This window comes from Mixia osmundae, assembly GCF_000708205.1.
Source record: "Mixia osmundae IAM 14324 unplaced genomic scaffold scaffold_4, whole genome shotgun sequence".
In the NCBI taxonomy this organism is placed as follows: Eukaryota; Fungi; Basidiomycota; class Mixiomycetes; order Mixiales; family Mixiaceae; genus Mixia; species Mixia osmundae.
Window position 1 is genome coordinate 351,410 of NW_014575560.1, and position 17,694 is coordinate 369,103.

Here is a 17,694-nt window from a genome sequence, read left to right on the forward strand (position 1 = left end):
CAGGGGCGTCTAGGCATGTCACGCGTCGGCTAGCAACCCAATTGAGATCTAGCTATCTCGTCGTCAGTGCACTCATCTTGGCCAGATTATCCGCCAGCTCGTCATCTCTGAGCGCCGGACGCTCGACGGCATATCCCGACAGCTTCCACCTTGTGCCCGGTATGGCAATACTTCTCAGAGCAAGCAGGTTGGTTTCCGCCTTGGTGAACGTCTGCACAGAGGATGGCAGAGCAGGCGATCCAGCCAGGGGCACCAATCTCTGTAGATCGAGAGAGCATAAGCATGTGCCGCTCAGGACTGCGTGTGTGAGCGTACTTGCTCGCAGGTGATCCTGAGCGCGACTCGGATGGCAGTCTCGCTGAGATAATTGTTCGGATCTGAAAAGTCGGGATTCGTTGTGTTCTCGACTGCGATGATCTTGACGGTGGGACTGCCAATCTGTTCCCATCGGTACGGATGGGTGCGCGTGTTCAGCTGGGTAATCTGTCGAGTGAGACGATCGTGAAAGTCTCGCGTGACGCGACCAGTCAGGGACTCGAGCTGGCCGCTGCCACATGCGAACATCAGCATACTCATTCGGGAATGAAACCTCGCCGACTCGCCTCGCTAGTGCTTGACTCATGAGGATATAGAGCTCCGATGCGGCCGTCTCGAGCTCCGTCTTCCAAGCTTTGCCGAGTATTGACTTTGCTGTCCTCTTCCTGTCATCAGTAGTTCCGTCAGTACATGCAGCGCGCCCTACGAGCTTGTGCACGAACGCTTGAAATGACATGGCTTTGGCAGCAATGTCGGTGAAGAGGGTTTTCGCGTAGTCCGTCATGCTGAGTCCTTCTGGCTTGCGGAAACTCATCCTGGCCGGAGGAACGTAGGGTTTGCCAGGCTCTGAAGGCTGCGGCAAGCGTACACGTCAGCCTTGGTCGTAGCTGGAAGCGATACAAAGGACAGACGAAGCAAAAGACAGGCTCTGCTATCTTGCGCAGAGTAGCATTGATCCTTCCTTCTTCTAGCTGCTCGGCCATCCTGCTCTGGTAGGCATTGAAGGAGTCTTGGATCTGCTGCGCTGCCGGCACGCTAGACTTGCCGGCAGGGGATCCGATCGTTGGCGCTCTGCTGCTACGAAATCGTTTCTGCAGAGGCTGGCGAGTCGCTGCAACGGCCGAGTCGGTGCGCAGAGCTTCGATGGCGATCCTGCGCAGCGACATGCTGCCACAGATGGCTTGTCTCGACATCTGAGGGCTTCTTAGGCTGGCCTGCTGGCAGCCGAGGAGGAGCGTGACTTTTGACTTTTGACTCGCGCTCTTGCTCTTGCCCTTGCTCTTGCTCAGACAGAGAACCCTCGCTCAGCCTGACAGCGAGGCATGAGTGCACAGGAGCAAGAGCTGCAGACTCGGCTCGCGCGATGGTGCAAGCGACTCTCGGATCTGCCCGCCATGGCGCTGCCTACCGACTACCCTCGGCCAACAGGCGCAAAAGCAGTTGAGACCCATCAGACAAGCTCCCTAGCGCCAGATGCCTGCAAAGCACTCGCTAAGTTAGCTTCATCTGATGAAGAGGCACATATCGAAGATGACAGTGCCGCTCTTGCGAGTTCGCAAGCAAGTCTGAGCTCACGCCCGACGGATTACCAACTTTTGCTGTCTTGCTTTGTCGTGCTCTTGCATCGGTACACCTCAGACACAGATCTCGTCATCGCCACCCTGTCTCGCTCCACTGGCGAGACTCTCCTGCTACGCATCAAGCTAGATCCACAAGATTCATTCTGGTCGCTTGTTAGACGGATCCAATTCGTCGCAGAGGAGGCCGAAAGAGATGCTGTCTCATTTGATCAGCTGCAAGCTGCCTTGGCCCGTGAGCCAACCAGCGGACCGCTGTACCGCGTACGCTTCATCGACGAGACCCATGCCAGCCCGAGTGGGTCTACTCAGAGCGCATCTGCCGCAGATTTCTCGGTCTACGTAGGTTCGTCAGACGCGACGCCCTTGGTCAGATTGCACTATAATTCGCTCGTCTTCTCGGACGCTCGCATCAAGCTTGTGCTTGATCAATTGAGCCAGCTCGTTTTATCGTTCGCGCAGCAGCCCCTCAGTCCTCTCGGCACCGTCTCGCTACTCACGCCGAGTCAGTTGGCAATCTTGCCCGACCCTCGCGCCGATTTGGACTTTTGCGGTTTCAAAGGTGCCATCACGGACGTCTTCTCTGCCAATGCCGCACAGTTCCCAGACAGGACATGTATCGTCGAATCAGTACCTGGTCTGGCAGCCTCTGCAACCGAAGTGCCGAAGAATGAGACCCGACATTTTACTTACAAGCAGATTGACGAGGCTTCTAATATCCTGGCGCATCATCTCATACGATCTGGCGTGCAGCGCGAAGAAGTCGTTACCGTCTACAGCACAAGAGGTGTCGATCTTGTCGTCGCCGTCATGGGCGTACTCAAAGCAGGCGCCACTTTCTCAGTCATAGGTGACTTCATCGCCCATCACTCACAACTCCTCTGACTGGAGACACAGATCCTGCATACCCAGCAGCCAGACAGAATATCTACTTGCAAGTCGCACAACCCAGAGCCCTCGTCATCCTAGCGAGAGCAGGCGAACTCATACCTTCCGTACGCGCATATGTCGAACAAGAATTACAGATTCGCTGCGAAATTCCTGCGCTACAAATCGCAGACGATGGCTCGCTCACCGGTGGAAGACTGCAAAGCTCTACAAGAGATGTACTCGAAGATTCGCTTCCGAAAGCCTCATTGTCCGCAGGCATCGCACTTGGCCCAGATTCCATTGCTACCCTTTCGTTCACTTCGGGCAGTACTGGGATACCAAAGGGCGTCAGAGGGCGGCATTACTCTCTGACGCACTTTTTCCCTTGGATGAGTCAAACCTTCGGCATAGACGCTTCCGCGAGATTTACCATGCTCAGCGGCATTGCTCATGATCCAATACAGCGCGACAGTAGGTCGTCTGCTCCTTTCGAGCAGACACCGCTGATGCGTTTGCAGTCTTCACACCGTTGTTCTTGGGAGCGCAGCTGCATATACCCACAGCGGAAGATATCGGGACGCCTGGTCGCCTTGCAGAATGGATGGACGACAGCAAGGTTACCGTGACACATTTGACCCCAGGTGTGCCATTCGTCGTTGCACACATTGATAGCTGCTGATCCTGAGCCTCGATAGCGATGGGTCAGCTCTTGTCAGCTCAGGCAGTCCGCAAGATCCCTTCCCTTCGAAACGCTTTCTTCGTGGGGGATATCCTTACCAAGCGCGATTGTACTCGCTTGCAGCAGCTCGCTCACAATGTGCGAATCATCAACATGTTTGGTACCACAGAGACTCAACGCGCGGTATCTTACTTTGCCGTACCGAGCATCAGCGAAGATCCTACCTTTCTGGGCAATAGGAAAGATGTCATTCCCGCCGGTCGAGGAATGATCGATGTCCAGCTCGTCGTGGTCAACCGCAACGAACGAACAGCCCTGTGTGCTGTTGGTGAGATTGGCGAGATCTATGTACGATCAGGCGGCCTCTCGGAAGGCTATCTCAGCTTGCCCGAGGCCAATGCCGAAAAGTTCGTCACAAATTGGTTCTCTGCAGGCCATGTCTGGCCCGACGCGGTCGACCAGTCGGCTCCCTGGAGACCATACTGGAAAGGGGTCAGAGATCGCATGTACAGAACTGGTGATCTAGGCCGATACGCGCCAGATGGGTCAGTCGAATGCACGGGCAGAGCAGACGACCAGATCAAGATACGAGGCTTTCGCATTGAGCTTGGAGAGATCGACACGCATCTCTCACATCATGCGCTCGTGCGTGAGAACGTCACCCTTGTCAGACGAGACAAGGACGAAGAAAAAGTGCTGGTCAGCTACTTCGTGCCGATGGACGGCCCAGAGGTGGCGGACCTGCTCAGCTCAGATGAGAATGATGATGGAGGAGCGATTGTACAAGGCATGCGTCGACATAAGAGGCTGATCAAGCAGATACGAGACTATCTCAAGACGAAACTACCTGCATACAGCGTGCCGACCCTCTTTGTGCCGCTCTCGCGAATGCCACTCAATCCTAACGGCAAGATCGACAAGCCCGCCTTGCCGTTTCCCGATACTGCGCTTGCCGCCGCTGCTTCGTCTGTGTCTTCTACGAAATCAACAGACCTCTCATCGACCGAGCGAACCTTGCACGACATCTGGCGAGAACTACTACCCTCTGCGCCGGCCAATTTGCCAAAGGATGCGAGCTTTTTCGATCTCGGTGGTCATTCGATCCTCGCCACTCGTCTCGTCTTCGACATTCGTAAAGCTTTCGTTGTCAACTTACCGTTGGGCGCGCTTTTTGATCATCCGACGATTGAGGCCCTGGCGAATGAAATCGAACGGTTACAAGGATCAAACTACAACCTCGCTACAGGCTCAAAATCGAAAGCTTCGCTCACCAACGGGAGCTCCGAGTCTGGCGAAGCGTATGGATCGGATTCAAATACCTTGATGAGCAGGTTGCAGCCGTCCTATCAGTCTCCCAAGTATTCTGGGTCTACGACTGTGTTCCTGACTGGCGCGACTGGATTTTTGGGCGCCTTCATCCTGCGCGACTTACTTCTGCGCGCTTCGGTATCGAAAGTCATCTGCCACGTCCGAGCGTCTTCTGCAGCTGCCGGTCTAGACAGACTGCGCGATTCCTGCATTGGTCGAGCTGCTTGGGACGAGCGATGGGTCAGCGACAGCCGATTAGAAGTCGTTGTCGGAGAGCTCGAGAAGCCCAGGCTTGGTCTAGACGAGCCGACCTGGTCCCGCATCGCTCGCGAAGCAACGACGATCATCCACAATGCTGCTCTTGTGGGTACCATGACTGTGGCCTCAGCGGGAGCTGAACATCTATGCAGGTTCACTGGGTCTATCCGTATACGAAACTCAGATCGGCAAACGTGCTTGCAACGCTTACGACGCTCGACTTGGCATCAACAGGGCAGCCGAAGGCATACAGCTTTGTCTCTTCCACTGCCGTTTTCGAGACGGACCGTCACTATAACGATCTCTCCGATCAGATTACAAGCAAAGGTGGACTAGGTGTGCCTGAGTCCGATGACTTGGAGGGATCACGCGTCGAAATCAAGAGCGGCTACGGCCAGAGCAAATGGGTATCTGAGAAGCTGATTATGGAAGCCGGCCGTCGCGGTTTACGCGGTAGCGTCATTCGACCAGCCTACATCGTTGGCGATTCCGTCTCCGCCGTCACCAATACAGACGACTTCCTCTGGCGTCTTGTCAAAGGGTGCATCCAATTGAAGCTGATCCCGGACATCCAGAACTCGATCAACATGATGCCGGTCGATCATGTCGCTCGCGTGGTGGCTCTATCTGCGCTTGAGCATGCACAAGACACCCTGCCGGTGTATCAAGTGACATCGCGGCCGAATGTTCGGTTCAGCGCTTTCTTGGGAGCTCTCAAGACGTATGGCTACGATACCACTAAGACGGAATATCTGCATTGGCGCACTCAGCTCGAGCAGCATGTCGCAGTCACGCAAGACAACGCTCTCTTCCCCTTGCTGCACTTCGTGTTGGACGACTTGCCAACGAGCACGAAAGCGCCGGCGCTCGACGATAGCAACACTGCCGCTTTGCTCGAGCGAGCAGGCGAGTGCTCATCGATGACAGTGGACGACAATCTCATGGGCGTCTACCTCGCTTGGCTCGTTGCTGCAGACTTCTTGCCTGTGCCTACTAAGCAAGGCACGCCATTGCCTCGTCTGACGAACACCGAGGCCATCAAGGCAATAGGCAGGAGTGGTCACTAGATGCAAGTGTCTATGAGGCTGTTTGCATGAGAGTGTACAACAACACTGAAAAGGTCTATGAGGTCATTTGGACGATGTGAGACTGAGGAAGCATGTCCAGGCGATGCCGCATACTGAGCCGTATGGCACTCGCAGACTATGGCGACGATCAGCACTCAGAGGAGAATCTGATGCATCATACGCACCTCAATGGCAGATAGCGAAAGTTGATGTATTGCAGTATAGGCCACACCTGTACGATTGATGAGTTTACGAAATTCTCAGTGAACACAAAGGTCGTACAGTCCAATTGGCTTTGATGATTGGCCAGTACAGCGCAGCGAAACGGGCGACTATCTCGTGGCCTTCGAGTCCTTCCATGATACTCATGCCGCTCAAGAAGAGGCATAAGCCGATAGGTGCAGCGATGAGTTGATCTGCCAGTAACCGCTTGACCAGATTGCGTCGCGAGATTGGCAGCTCCTCCTTGATGGCGCGCGGTCCGAGAACGTCGTCAAGGTGGGCTTTGGCATCTTCTAGATCCTTGGCATGAAGCACTCCTCCTCGTTTGATGTTGTTCATTGGATAGCTCTGAGTGTCGACAAGAGGACGCAGAGGGAAAGTCACTTCAAGGAAATGGTTCCATTTGCCTATGCCATGTCAGCCTGGGCCGGCCGAACAGCCTGCTACTTACCTAGCAGAGGGCCGATGGAAGCGCCATAGAAGATGAAGCGCGCTGTCCGTTCCAGGTCATAAGGTGGCATTTGGCCGAGCACGGCGGCTGATCCCAAGAGGACCGGCAGCTCTTGCGCGACAGCATCGCCCACCCCGGCGAGGACAGCATTGGTGACTGCGATCGTCAAAAGAGGACGACGAGCGAATGACGATTCGTAGCTCCTCAATGCCGAACGTAGCACGCCCATCGCGAGCTGCTTGGAGCGCTTGAGCTTGACAGCGAACACGCTCACGCGATAAAATTCTTGGGCGACTTTGACATCGATTTTGACATCTGTTCTGACCTTCCTGTCAACGCCTTCCAGCGAGCCACATGTCATGCGGACGGCCGGTTGATGAGTCAGACGAGATCGCACTCGCGTCAATCAGTACAACGCTCGCCAAGACATGCACGAAATGCAGCATCGAGCCCGCTCAGATTGTGACTCTTGCAGGATCGCTTTGCTCGTCAGTCGTCGATCTAGTTCTTCTTTGACAACGCTGATGATCTTGTATGCACAGTGCATGCCTGAAAGCGTCAGTGACCACCAAACTTCGCACGTCGTTGCATCGACTCGAGGCGCCACGACGGCTCGGTCGCGCCGACAAGAGTCCCTTTAGTCTCGCCATCGCATTCTCAGGCGGCCCGGCGTCCAGGTCAAGCGATTTCGGGCTTTTCTGTGATACACGCTGATGTTATGTGATCAGGCTTCTTCTTGAGCTAATCAGACCGCACGTATACACCGTCGAGGAGCGACCGTTGCACTATCGAGGACCCCCAAGTCATGCTTTATTCGCCAGAGCACAGATCATCTATGTCAGCTCGGGCAGCGCTGTAATCGATGACCAAGTCAAGACTGTGGCAAACGACTTTGACTACCCCTTCTGCACTGTCACCTTGCCCGTCGAGGCAGTCGAGTTGGCTGCCAATGCGCTCGATCCGTCCGCAAAGATGACTTTGCAGAAGAACCTATCGAGATCGCTGATCACGCGCACTGCTCACGAGCAAGGCGTGACCCATCTCATGATGGGCGAGACGAGCACTGGCGTAGCCATCAGGACGATCGCAGGCATGTCAGTCGGGGCAGGCTTCAATCTCGGCGAGCAAGTTGCCACTCATGTTCCACTTTTCAACGATAGCAAGTCATTTATATTGCCAATTGCGACATGTGCTCATCCTCAGCTTATACAAACAGAGCTGCAGCTCGTCCGCCCTTTGGCGCATGTCTCCTCACGTGAAGTCGCCTTTCTGGTCAAACAGCTCGGTCTACGGACAATTTTCGTTCCTAATGATCTCACAATGGCTAAAGCCAAAGGCAAGAAAGAAATGGGAATCGATGGCACCGTAGAGGGTATGCATGACCTGCCAAGTCTCAGGGACGAGCTGACTGTGACAGCGCGAACAGAATTCGTGCTAGGCTTGGAGCAGCAGTTTCCCGCCACGTCATCTGTCGTGGGCAGAACGGCAGCCAAGCTCAGTCTTTGCGGGGCAACTTCGACACTTTGTAGTGTGTGCGGCTTGTGCGTCACATGCTCGCTCATCAAGAGCCGAGCTTATCATCTTGCAGACCTGCTGATGCTAACGCAAGCACTTGGCGACACGCGACGGCTTTGTCCAGCTTCACCGAGCACGACGATTTGACGCCATCTGAGATTGCCTCGCCATTGTGCTACAGCTGCGGTATTGCCACAAGAAAGATCGCATAAACTGCTCACAACAAACGAACGGTATAGGCCATCAGCCAGGCATCATCATGCGTCTGCCATATGACGCTGCCCTTGAGCGAAAAGTATTGAACTTGTACATCAGCTCTGACGTCGTCGCCATGCGCGGCTCTCAACTCCTCGTGCCACATACTCTCGAATCCGCCCTTGGGCCAGATGCGGTCTCTGTGGATTTCCTCCTCGCGAAGGTTTGGATCTGTGCGCTCGAAAAGGCCCGGCCCACCGAACCCGCCAACGTGCGACCCAAAGACCAGACTTCCGCTGGCAGCTTTGAGCAAGCGTATCATCCGTTGCGCGATCAGGCGCTGCTTGTCTCTGGCGAATAAGTGGAAGAAAGACGACGAGAAAATCGTCGTGACCAAGCCGGTCAAAGGCGCCAGCGAGTACAGGCCGTCCATATTCAGATCTTCATTCATGCTCGAGCTTGTGGACGTGTCGAAGAAGCGATCATCAAAGAAGTCGCCAGCGAGGAATCTTGGCGAGCCGCGCTGCTTGTCAGTATGCTTATACATCTCTTTGCCGATGTCGAGGAAGCCTTGCTCGAGATCTGTCCCGATCATACGACTCGCGGGGATCCCATCGATGGCGGCCTTGCGTAACTCGCTGCCGAAGAAGCAGCCGACATCGAGCAAGACCGCTTTGTCGTCCTGCTTGAACTGCTCGAGCAGGTGCGCGTATGCCGGATGTCGGAATGCTTTCAGTCTCGCCTACATCCATGCTGTCAGCGTCAGATCAGTACAGACCCAAGCGATGGACTTGCAAAGGCTAGAGAGCGGATGCACGGATAGTGGTAGAGCGCGTAAGCCTGAGCTTGTCGCTCGAGCACGAACGTCCTGAGCTCGTCTGCTTGCAGACCAGTCGCCTCGACGAGGAATGCATGTTCTTCTTTCGAAAGAGTCTCGTAGATCTGTGGGTCGAGCTCTTTGCCAAAGTAGCTGGGTGTGTCTACCCGGCCGAAGCTCTTGAGGTGCTTGGCTACTTCTGTCATGTCGCCTGCGAGCAGGTCAGGAGAAGGGAAGCAGTGAAGTAGGGGCCATTCATATCACCGTGCTACCGCCGCCCGCAGCACTTGTCGCGTGGTGTGAGCGATTCCGTCATCAATCGATTGAACAATCATTGACAGGCCTCAGGCTAGACAGCGATAGATCAAGCAGAGTCGACTGCTAGTCCTCTGCAATGGCGCCAGAGTCTCATCAATTTGCGACGACTGCCCTGACAGATCATGCATTCAATGCTGACGGATCCCGTGAGTGTCGGCAAGCTGGCCGGGCCCGTGCTGAGACTTGGCGGGTTCAGAGGTAGCTATCTGTCCGAACAGCAATATTGTCGAGGTACATACCAAGACGGGCACGACATGGTCACAAGCACATACGCTCAATGAGGTCTGCCTAGACTGCCCATCACACCTTGCGCACTCACTGACCTCGACTTTGGCCCGGACAGCACGACAAGCTCGTTACGTCGATAGACTGGGCGCCCAAGACGAACAGGATAGTCACCTGCTCACAAGACAGAAACGCCTACGTCTGGAACCTCAGCCCGGAAGGCGTCTGGAAGCCTACGCTCGTGTTGCTCAACATCAATCGATCAGCAACTTGCGTGCGCTGGTCGCCGAACGAGCAAAAGTTTGCCGTCGCTTCGGGTGCTAGAGCAGTCGCCATCTGCTCGTACGGCGATGAGAGCGATTGGTGGATCTCCAAACAACTCAAGAAGCCCTTGCGCAGTACTGTGCTGTCGCTCGACTGGCATCCCAATTCGGTCCTGCTCGCAACGGGCTCGGCAGATGCAAAAGCTCGTGTTTTCTCCGCCTACCTCAGAGAGACAGACGAGAAGCCCGCGCCCTCGGTCTGGGGCACAAAGCTGCCGTTCAACACGCTCTGTGGCGAGTTTAGTAGCCCTGCAGGTGGCTGGGTTCACGGTGTTGCCTTTTCGCCGAGCGGCGATGCTCTTGCGTTTGCCAGTCAGTCGCTCTTTGGCGCACACCAATTGATGTGTTCTGACGAGTGATCACAGGTCATGATTCGACTATCACCATTGTGTATCCTGCAGGCGAGGGTTTGCCGCCTACCGCGAAGTTCACCGTTCGCGTGCCCAGCCTGCCATATTTGACACTCACTTTCCTCGACGAGTCTCGTATCGCAGCGGCAGGTCACGATTGCGAGCCTGTCTTGTTCGAGAGCGACCAGCACTCGGGCTGGCATTTCTCGCGAACAATCGATGATCCCTCTGCTCGTTCGTCCGGCTTGTCAGCCTCGACCGGCGCTCCCCGTACCGGCGGCGTGGGCAGACTGAAGGGCAACGAAGCCTTCTCCCGGTTCAGTGCGGCAGACTCGAGAGGCGTCAGTGTCGTCTATCCCAATGCCGATTCGCCACCCGCCACGCCTGCCAGCGGTATGTCGAGAACGGCGACAGGCTCGACAGAACGGACGACCGTTCATCAGAATACGATCACGAGTTTGCGACCCTACTTGAAGCAAGAGGGGCATGATGTGACGAGGGTTAGCACGACGGGCGTCGATGGAAGACTGGTGATCTGGAATACGCCCAGTCTTTCGTCCGGTCTGAGCAAGATGACTATCTAGCAAAAGCTTCGATCGAGAATGCATGTCATGTCATAGACAGCTTGTCGGTCTCCGAAGCTATACTGCTGTCCGACGCGAGCTCCTCCTTTGCTGGCGGCTCATCTGATCTCAGTGTGATCTCTGCGTTCTCCTCGAGACCGTCTGCCGTTGGCTCCTCCTTGTACTTGTCTTCGACGTTCAAGTAGGAGAGCAGATGTCCTGCACACATCCAAGTACGCTCGTTGGCTTGCTCTTCTGCTTCTTGCAATGCCGTCTTATTCGCTTTGTTGTGCAAGCTGATCGATGCGACCGACATGCGCGGGCAGAGGAGCTTCAGTACTTCCAAATGACCACTATCAGTCATGTCAGCTCAGCACTGGGCTTCGCAGGATCTGCTCACTTGAGCGAAGCCCAATGCAGCGGCGTATTGCCAGATTGATTCTGTTGCGCCAACCTTTCATCGGGCGACAAGCTGACCAGATATCGCACTATTTCTGCTCGCCAAAACAGGATGACTTATGTCATAAGCTCAGAGCAATTCCTGCGTACCTACGTGGCCATTGGCGCTGGCCATGTGCAGAGCAAGGTTGCCATTGTCATCTTGGGCAGAAATGAGCGCTTCTGGGCCGTATGCTTCTACGAAAGCCTTCAGATCGTCCAGATCGCCATAGCGCGCTGCCAAGATGATGTCCTCGACCTCGACGTCGCTCGCTCGAGCAGGTTCAGTCGGCATGTCGGATCTGATGGAAAGCCAAAACGCGCAAACTTTAAAAAAAGCAACTCGCGCGATTGTCGACTGTCGGCCAAGCCAGGATTGCCGGCCAAGTTGACAGTCGCACACGACCGAGCTATCCCTCACATGCGTACCTCAGAGTGAACCAGCCAGAGGCGCGACTGTCTAGACGCCCCTGAAGCAGCAAGCCCGCCGAATGACGACGCTGGTACAGCCCGCAACGCACGCGGGAACTTTGGGAACAGACAAAGCCAGCATCCGACCGACCGAGTTTCCAGCAGGCGTCTCTTCGTCGCCCGCCGGCTCGTCATATCCCGTTGCAAGCTCGGCCAAGATGGCCAACGGTGAAGCACAGGCTTCGTCGAGCGCTAGCTTTGTGTCTGCTGGCGAGTCTCGCGGTTCGAGATCATCTTCTACCTCTATGGTGCTTCCCGGCATGGCATCACAATCGAGCTCACAATCCTCTCACGATCAAGTTGGCCAGAGTGGCTTCCAGAGCGGCGAGGGTAGCGGACGCGCAGCTGCAATCAACCCTTTGTTTGCAATGTCTCAAAGCGAACGGGGACACCAGTATCACATCGTCCGGGCAGACAACGGCAAAGTCGTCGTGTCAGACGGTCATCCGAGCTCCATCTTTGATCTCTTTGGCAGTTCGGCTGCCAAGAGCAACGGCACAGCCCTCAACGGTAGATCAAAATCGATACCTCTGACGACGGCCAGCGGCGACGCTTCGCCTGCCAGGAAACGCAGCTTCTTGCCTTTTCTGCGATCTTCGAAAGAAGAAGTTGCATCTACGTCCCAGCTCGCCGAGCAGACGCGTGCCACAAACGATATATCACACGACCAATCTGCTGCAGACGCAGATCTGAGTGTACTGCAATCCCGAGGCGACAGCCAGCCGAAGCATGTCGGTCATCTCATCAACGGCATACGCTATCCGAAAGACGCCGAGGACGAGCCTGCACCCGTACCGCTGCTCAATGGCAAGCTCGATCAGGATGCAGATCTTTACGACAGCAAGCGGGACGCAGTGAGGATGAAGGTCCAGGAGAAACTGGGCACCCATGATACGAGCCAGGTCCAGTCTCTCAATGTCATCCAGGGCAGGGAAGCAGAGAATGCGCTGCTCGATGTCAGACCACGTTCGCCCGCTCATCTGCGCGAAGCGCGAACGCCGGCCAATTTACCGGATGCCAAGGTGGCCCAAGATGACGTTGCCGCATCGTTGCAAGATGAGCCGAAGAACCCACTGAGCGCGGCAGAAGATGCGCGTGGGGCAAAGGTCGATACAGACCAGCCTGACGATCTGACGCCTACTGCAAACCAGCCAGCAAGCCTTCCTTCCACTACGGCCGATAGGTCACCCCGACTCAATCAGCCTGGATACGGTGTCGTCAACTCTCGTTTGGCACCTTCAGATTCTTACGAGGGCCGCAAGATTGTCGCCGTCGATGCTATCACGCCTTATCTCGACAGCAGCATAGGCAGCGCCAAGGGGAAAGAGCGGCAGATTGGCGAGCCCGGTCGAGCGAGGCAGCGCAGCAGTGCTTCAACGGAAACAGACGTCAACGGCTTCTCTACTCTCACGACGAGCAGAAGCAATGCCACCAACATCTCCAACTACACCGACTCTTCGCTCAATGCTCAAGCTGCCTCCTCCGCTCTTGCGGGACCCAGCTCTGCGTTGCGTCAGCGAACGGGCAGGTCAAAGCGCGAACAAATTGCTGGCCAAGATATACCCTTGCAGACGATGGCAGGCAAACCTCAGCAGCAGCCCGAAGAAGACTTCGAAGGGAGCAGAGCGAAAGAAGCGGAAGCGATTCGACGAGCTAGACAGGAAAAACGAGCGGAAGAGGAACAGGCGTTGGCTGAACAAGAGCCAGTGCAGAAGAAACCTCGGGGCAGGTCTGCTAGTCGGACGAGCTCAAAATTGGTCGACGATCGCGTGCTTGTTGGCAATTTGATCGGCGAAGACCATGTCAACTATGTTCTCATGTACAACATGCTCACTGGAATCCGTATTGGCGTCAGTCATGAACCGTGCCGACTGGCCTTCACTGACGGAACGGTCTGCAGGTATCGCGATGTCAAGCCAAGCTAGCGCGGCCGCTGACCGATGCAGATTATACTGCTCGACACAAATTCTCTTTCGATATGTCAGTGCTCTCTACTATCTGCCAAGTAGGTCACTAACACCATTGACGCGCAGCATCGGCAACGAACTGACCCCTTCAGCAAAATACGATTTCAAGTTCAAAGACTATGCTCCATGGGTCTTTCGGGCCCTGCGGGAGTACTTTCATCTCGATCCTGCGGACTACCTGCTTTCATTGACGGCAAAGTACATTCTCTCCGAGCTCGGCTCGCCCGGCAAGTCAGGCTCTTTCTTCTACTTCTCCCGCGACTATCGTTTCATTATCAAGACGATCCGTCATGCGGAGCACAAGTTTCTGCGCAGTATTCTCAAAGACTATCACGAGCATGTCAAAGCCAACCCGCATACCCTTCTCAGTCGTTTCTATGGTTTGCATCGTGTCAAACTGCCCCGGGGACGCAAGATTCACTTTGTCATTTTCAATAACCTCTTTCCGCCGCATCGCGATGTTCACGAGACGTACGACCTCAAGGCAGGTGGTAGACTGTTCGTGAATAAGTGCATGCTGATGGCCTTCTCGTTGCCTCAAAGGGGTCATCAATCGGCCGCGAATACCCAGAAGAGAAAGCCGCCCGCAATCCCGGCGCAGTGCTCAAGGATCTGAATTGGGTCCGACGTGACCGACACCTCGAACTTGGGCCCGAGAAGCGAGCTTTGTTCGAAGAGCAACTCAGACGCGATACAGAGCTGCTACAGCGACTTGGCATCATGGACTACAGCTTGCTCGTCGGTCTGCACGATCTGAATAGAGGCAACAAGGACCAGCTTAGGAGCGGGCTTCTCAGTACTTTCCAAGTACGTTGCATGAGGCTCTAGCGCTCAATTTACTGACTTACCTCGGACAGCCTGAACAACCTGCAACGTCAGTCAAACGACGCGATACGGCGATGCGACAACGAGACGAGGCCAATGCGTCTGCGCTTCGTAAAGCCGTCCAGCGCAGCGATCCCAAAGGTATCTCAGAGACGAACGCGCTACCAGACAAAGACTCGTCGGAGCGTCGTAACTTTATCTTTTATGCCGACGAAGGCGGCTTCAGAGCGTCTGACATCAACAACGACCCGCTCAACGATCTCTATTATCTCGGCGTTATTGACATCTTGACACCATACACATTCATCAAGCGTGCCGAGCATGTCTGGAAATCATTCAGCCACGACAAGCATCGCATCTCGCCCGTCAACCCTCAAGAGTACGGTCAACGCTTCATGGGCTTCTTGTTCAGCGTCATCCGGAACGGCGACCAGAGCCGTAGACCACAGATGGACACTCCCGAGGTCAAGCCAACGTGCTTACCGTGTATTTAGCGGATGCAGTACGCTTTTCACTGGACCTCATCCTGAACGAAATACTTGGCTTGCACAAGAGCGCCGCTTTGGCAAGGCCTTTGATCCACGCTCGGCAATTCGGTATGACTATACATCACGATGCGAATAACAGCAGACGACGTTGACCCGATGACCGACTCTCCTATGCCCTTGGCGCCAGTCCGATCACGTCTGCAGTAGCATCAGTGGAGAAGACGACGTTCTTGAGGAAGACATCTCCGACAAGCAGCTCGTTCGGGCCGCCAATGGAGCCGCTAGTGATGCCGCTCGTACACATGCCATTGAGATCGTCCGTCACTGGCTGAAACTTGAGATCTCGTGGGTCGATGTCATAAGGCACGCCATCGAATGTGAGGGTAACAGTATTGGACGTCGTGCAGGGGATTGTGAAGCCGCCTTGGCCGTCGCTTTGCGCGCCTGGTATTTGAGCATGAATCGCTTTTGCGATGGGATCAGGGGCGACGATCAATGTTGTTCCAGTGTCGAGCAGAGCTTCCAGATTGGTCATGTTCAGTGATTCGCCATTCACCGAAAGCGACATTGCAGCTGCAAAGAATCCCTTCTTGTTGACGTTCTGAAGCGTTTGGATCTTGCTACCTGCCTTGACACGAGACAGATCCACGCCGCCGAATGTGATCTGGCCGCTGTTGAGCCCGTCCGCTGCATTGTCTTGAAATCTAGGAATCACATATGACATCTGAGCGCTTTTGACCAGCCCTCGTGCAGCCAAGTCTTCAATAGGCGTCAGAACTTTCTGGTTTGAGAGTTTGCTCTTGGCAAGACCCATCAAGCCGTCGAAGGGCACATCGCTTGCCGAAAAATCGACGGACTCCTTCGTTGCCACGCCGAAGCGATGGGCGGGCAGAAGTAGATTGCCGAGCATCAGCGTGTCCGTCGCCAGATCGCCACTGACCTCGCCCGTACCGTATTTGACGCTAAAGGTGGTCTGATTGGCCAGAAATGTCTTAGAATTGTCCTGCCCGAGCTTTTGGTGAGGTCCACAATCGGTGCATTGTGTCGAAGCCAGCCAAAAGTCGGAGGAGCCGGAGTCTGCGAGTACTTTGTATGGTCGCGGCGGGGTACCTACCAGGAAGGTAGCAAAGTAGCCAATGTCGTTCGCTTGGATATCCAGAGCAAGTGTGTTGACCGCAAGGGGAGGTCTGCTGAGCGTGATAGTATTATTCGCCGCTGCCTTTGCTGCTGCTGCGGGGAAGCCATCCCGTTTGCGCAGGAGGAGATGTTCTGCTGGCTTGCCAAGAGACTCCCATCGCTTCGTAAGTCGCTGAGCATGTTCATCTATATTGACGCCAGATCCGGCAAAGCGCGCTTGCCGCATCAGCGCAGCATTGATATGCTGCGTCAGATACAATTGTGCGTGTGGCATATTCTTGGTCTGGGCAACACGCTTGAATAGTAGTTTGGCACCTTTGCTTGCCGGGTCAGAGAGATCGGTCCAGCCGCCAAATGCCGATTTGTCTGCGAGGACGCGGGAAGTAGCATTAGATTGCGTCTTGATAGAGGGCGACATTGCGTAGCCCAGACGAGATCGCCGGATGAGTCTGCTTGACGAGCCTGTCGTCGAGACATCTGAACCCCCAGCTGGGCCCATTCGGGCGGCGAGCGCAGATACGCATAGAGCGATCACGACTAGCGCTGGACCGAAGAAACGCATGAGGGAAGCGAGTCAGAGAGAGCGGACCGGCCATTATTGATGGCTGTATGTCTTGAGCACCATACGACACATCTGGCCTGAGAAGCGCAGCCATCAGGCGCACAGACAGGGATGCGTTAATCGTAGACAAGCTTGCGCGCAGACCGCTTGGCGCTTTGACGTTGTTTAGCCTCCTTACGCTTTGCTACACCGACTTTGACGAGCTTTTCGACTCGCTCTTGGGTGGCCGCTGAAGTAGGGCGTTTGACGTCGCGCTGAGCGGCATCGAGTACGAGTTTGTGCAAGCGCTCGTGCGCAACCCGCAGATTATCGCGCTGTGTGCGCTCGGAATCACACGCTAGCACCACCGCCGTGCCATTGCTGCTCGATAGCGGCTATCTGCGAATGTCAAGACAGTCTCGCACGTTCTGAGGCGATACGTACGCTATGTGCGAGAGCGCGAACGACATAATCGGGCGCCCAAGACTGGCCGGTCTGCTGCTGTAGGTCAAGCCGCAGCGTCGCCTTCGAGTTGACTGATTTTTACCTGTCAGACGATCTCGAGATGCACAGCTACAGTACCTGCCTTTGTTCACATTCTGTCAAGTAGAGGCGCGTCAGCAGATAGCAGCTAGCTGTGCAAACGGAGCTTACCTGACCGCCCGGCCCGCTGCTACGATTGAATGTCACTTTGATTAAGCCTATGTCGCCCCTACCGTCAGCAATATCTCAACTGATCGTGCACTATCTGACCTTGAGGCAGCGCCGACATTGGATCGGCGCGTCTGAACGCATCGCACCACTGCGTGGCGAGCTCATGGTCTTCCGCTGTGTTCAAATGAGTCAGGCCGGGTGGTACAGCGCATAGGAGCCGTCTGCTAGGTGTGCTGAGGCTGCTAAGACGGAAGTGAGTCGCATGACGGAATGCAATTTTGCTCGATGATGCATATATTGATGATATGCCCCAAGCGTGCGAGACCGCACTTCGAGCATGCATGCAGCTGCACGGGAGTCTCCTGTGGGTGGACTTCGATGCCCCGAGGGATGTGACAA

General features: G+C 55.3%; 9 protein-coding genes across 9 annotated transcripts; 4 read left to right on the top strand and 5 right to left on the bottom strand.

The window, feature by feature from the left end:
• Positions 1 to 52: 52 nt before the first annotated feature.
• On the bottom strand, positions 53 to 1,229 carry L969DRAFT_93799 (uncharacterized protein; the record flags this gene model as incomplete). Its single annotated transcript, XM_014713090.1, has 5 exons — positions 53 to 259; positions 316 to 547; positions 603 to 701; positions 759 to 889; positions 948 to 1,229. The coding sequence occupies 5 exons, from the start codon at positions 1,227 to 1,229 to the stop codon at positions 53 to 55; spliced, it is 951 nt and encodes a 316-aa protein (XP_014568576.1).
• Positions 1,230 to 1,268: 39 nt separating this feature from the next.
• L969DRAFT_60726 (uncharacterized protein) lies at positions 1,269 to 5,843 on the top strand. Its single transcript, XM_014713091.1, has 5 exons — positions 1,269 to 2,463; positions 2,511 to 2,954; positions 3,002 to 3,124; positions 3,179 to 4,833; positions 4,881 to 5,843. Exons 1-5 carry the CDS (start codon positions 1,359 to 1,361, stop codon positions 5,793 to 5,795), a joined length of 4,242 nt encoding a protein of 1,413 aa, XP_014568577.1. The 5' UTR covers positions 1,269 to 1,358; the 3' UTR covers positions 5,796 to 5,843.
• A 15-nt stretch (positions 5,844 to 5,858) lies between these two features.
• L969DRAFT_16645 (uncharacterized protein) lies at positions 5,859 to 6,697 on the bottom strand (the record flags this gene model as incomplete). The annotated part of the gene is made up of 4 exons (XM_014712864.1): positions 5,859 to 5,931; positions 5,981 to 6,027; positions 6,078 to 6,424; positions 6,469 to 6,697. The coding sequence occupies 4 exons, from the start codon at positions 6,695 to 6,697 to the stop codon at positions 5,859 to 5,861; spliced, it is 696 nt and encodes a 231-aa protein (XP_014568350.1).
• Positions 6,698 to 6,822: 125 nt separating this feature from the next.
• On the top strand, positions 6,823 to 8,195 carry L969DRAFT_93802 (uncharacterized protein; the record flags this gene model as incomplete). Its single annotated transcript, XM_014713092.1, has 6 exons — positions 6,823 to 6,956; positions 7,011 to 7,145; positions 7,197 to 7,627; positions 7,685 to 7,840; positions 7,895 to 8,009; positions 8,057 to 8,195. The coding sequence occupies 6 exons, from the start codon at positions 6,823 to 6,825 to the stop codon at positions 8,193 to 8,195; spliced, it is 1,110 nt and encodes a 369-aa protein (XP_014568578.1).
• Positions 8,196 to 8,200: 5 nt separating this feature from the next.
• On the bottom strand, positions 8,201 to 9,201 carry L969DRAFT_47497 (uncharacterized protein; the record flags this gene model as incomplete). Its single annotated transcript, XM_014713093.1, has 2 exons — positions 8,201 to 8,915; positions 8,957 to 9,201. 2 exons carry the CDS (start codon positions 9,199 to 9,201, stop codon positions 8,201 to 8,203), a joined length of 960 nt encoding a protein of 319 aa, XP_014568579.1.
• Positions 9,202 to 9,389: 188 nt separating this feature from the next.
• L969DRAFT_619542 (uncharacterized protein) lies at positions 9,390 to 11,221 on the top strand (the record flags this gene model as incomplete). The annotated part of the gene is made up of 4 exons (XM_014713094.1): positions 9,390 to 9,459; positions 9,510 to 9,595; positions 9,657 to 10,173; positions 10,227 to 11,221. The coding sequence occupies 4 exons, from the start codon at positions 9,390 to 9,392 to the stop codon at positions 10,793 to 10,795; spliced, it is 1,242 nt and encodes a 413-aa protein (XP_014568580.1). The 3' UTR covers positions 10,796 to 11,221.
• On the bottom strand, positions 10,512 to 11,605 carry L969DRAFT_393729 (uncharacterized protein). The gene is made up of 3 exons (XM_014713095.1): positions 11,324 to 11,605; positions 11,175 to 11,271; positions 10,512 to 11,127 (listed from the first exon to the last, which is right to left on the bottom strand). The coding sequence occupies exons 1-3, from the start codon at positions 11,505 to 11,507 to the stop codon at positions 10,821 to 10,823; spliced, it is 588 nt and encodes a 195-aa protein (XP_014568581.1). The 5' UTR covers positions 11,508 to 11,605; the 3' UTR covers positions 10,512 to 10,820.
• Positions 11,521 to 15,167, top strand: L969DRAFT_98710 (uncharacterized protein). Its single transcript, XM_014713096.1, has 5 exons — positions 11,521 to 13,533; positions 13,584 to 13,663; positions 13,717 to 14,134; positions 14,194 to 14,457; positions 14,508 to 15,167. Exons 1-5 carry the CDS (start codon positions 11,704 to 11,706, stop codon positions 14,967 to 14,969), a joined length of 3,054 nt encoding a protein of 1,017 aa, XP_014568582.1. The 5' UTR covers positions 11,521 to 11,703; the 3' UTR covers positions 14,970 to 15,167.
• Positions 15,133 to 17,413, bottom strand: L969DRAFT_81879 (uncharacterized protein; the record flags this gene model as incomplete). The annotated part of the gene is made up of 6 exons (XM_014713097.1): positions 15,133 to 16,643; positions 16,690 to 16,739; positions 16,807 to 17,036; positions 17,086 to 17,166; positions 17,296 to 17,342; positions 17,395 to 17,413. 6 exons carry the CDS (start codon positions 17,411 to 17,413, stop codon positions 15,133 to 15,135), a joined length of 1,938 nt encoding a protein of 645 aa, XP_014568583.1.
• Positions 17,414 to 17,694: the final 281 nt, after the last annotated feature.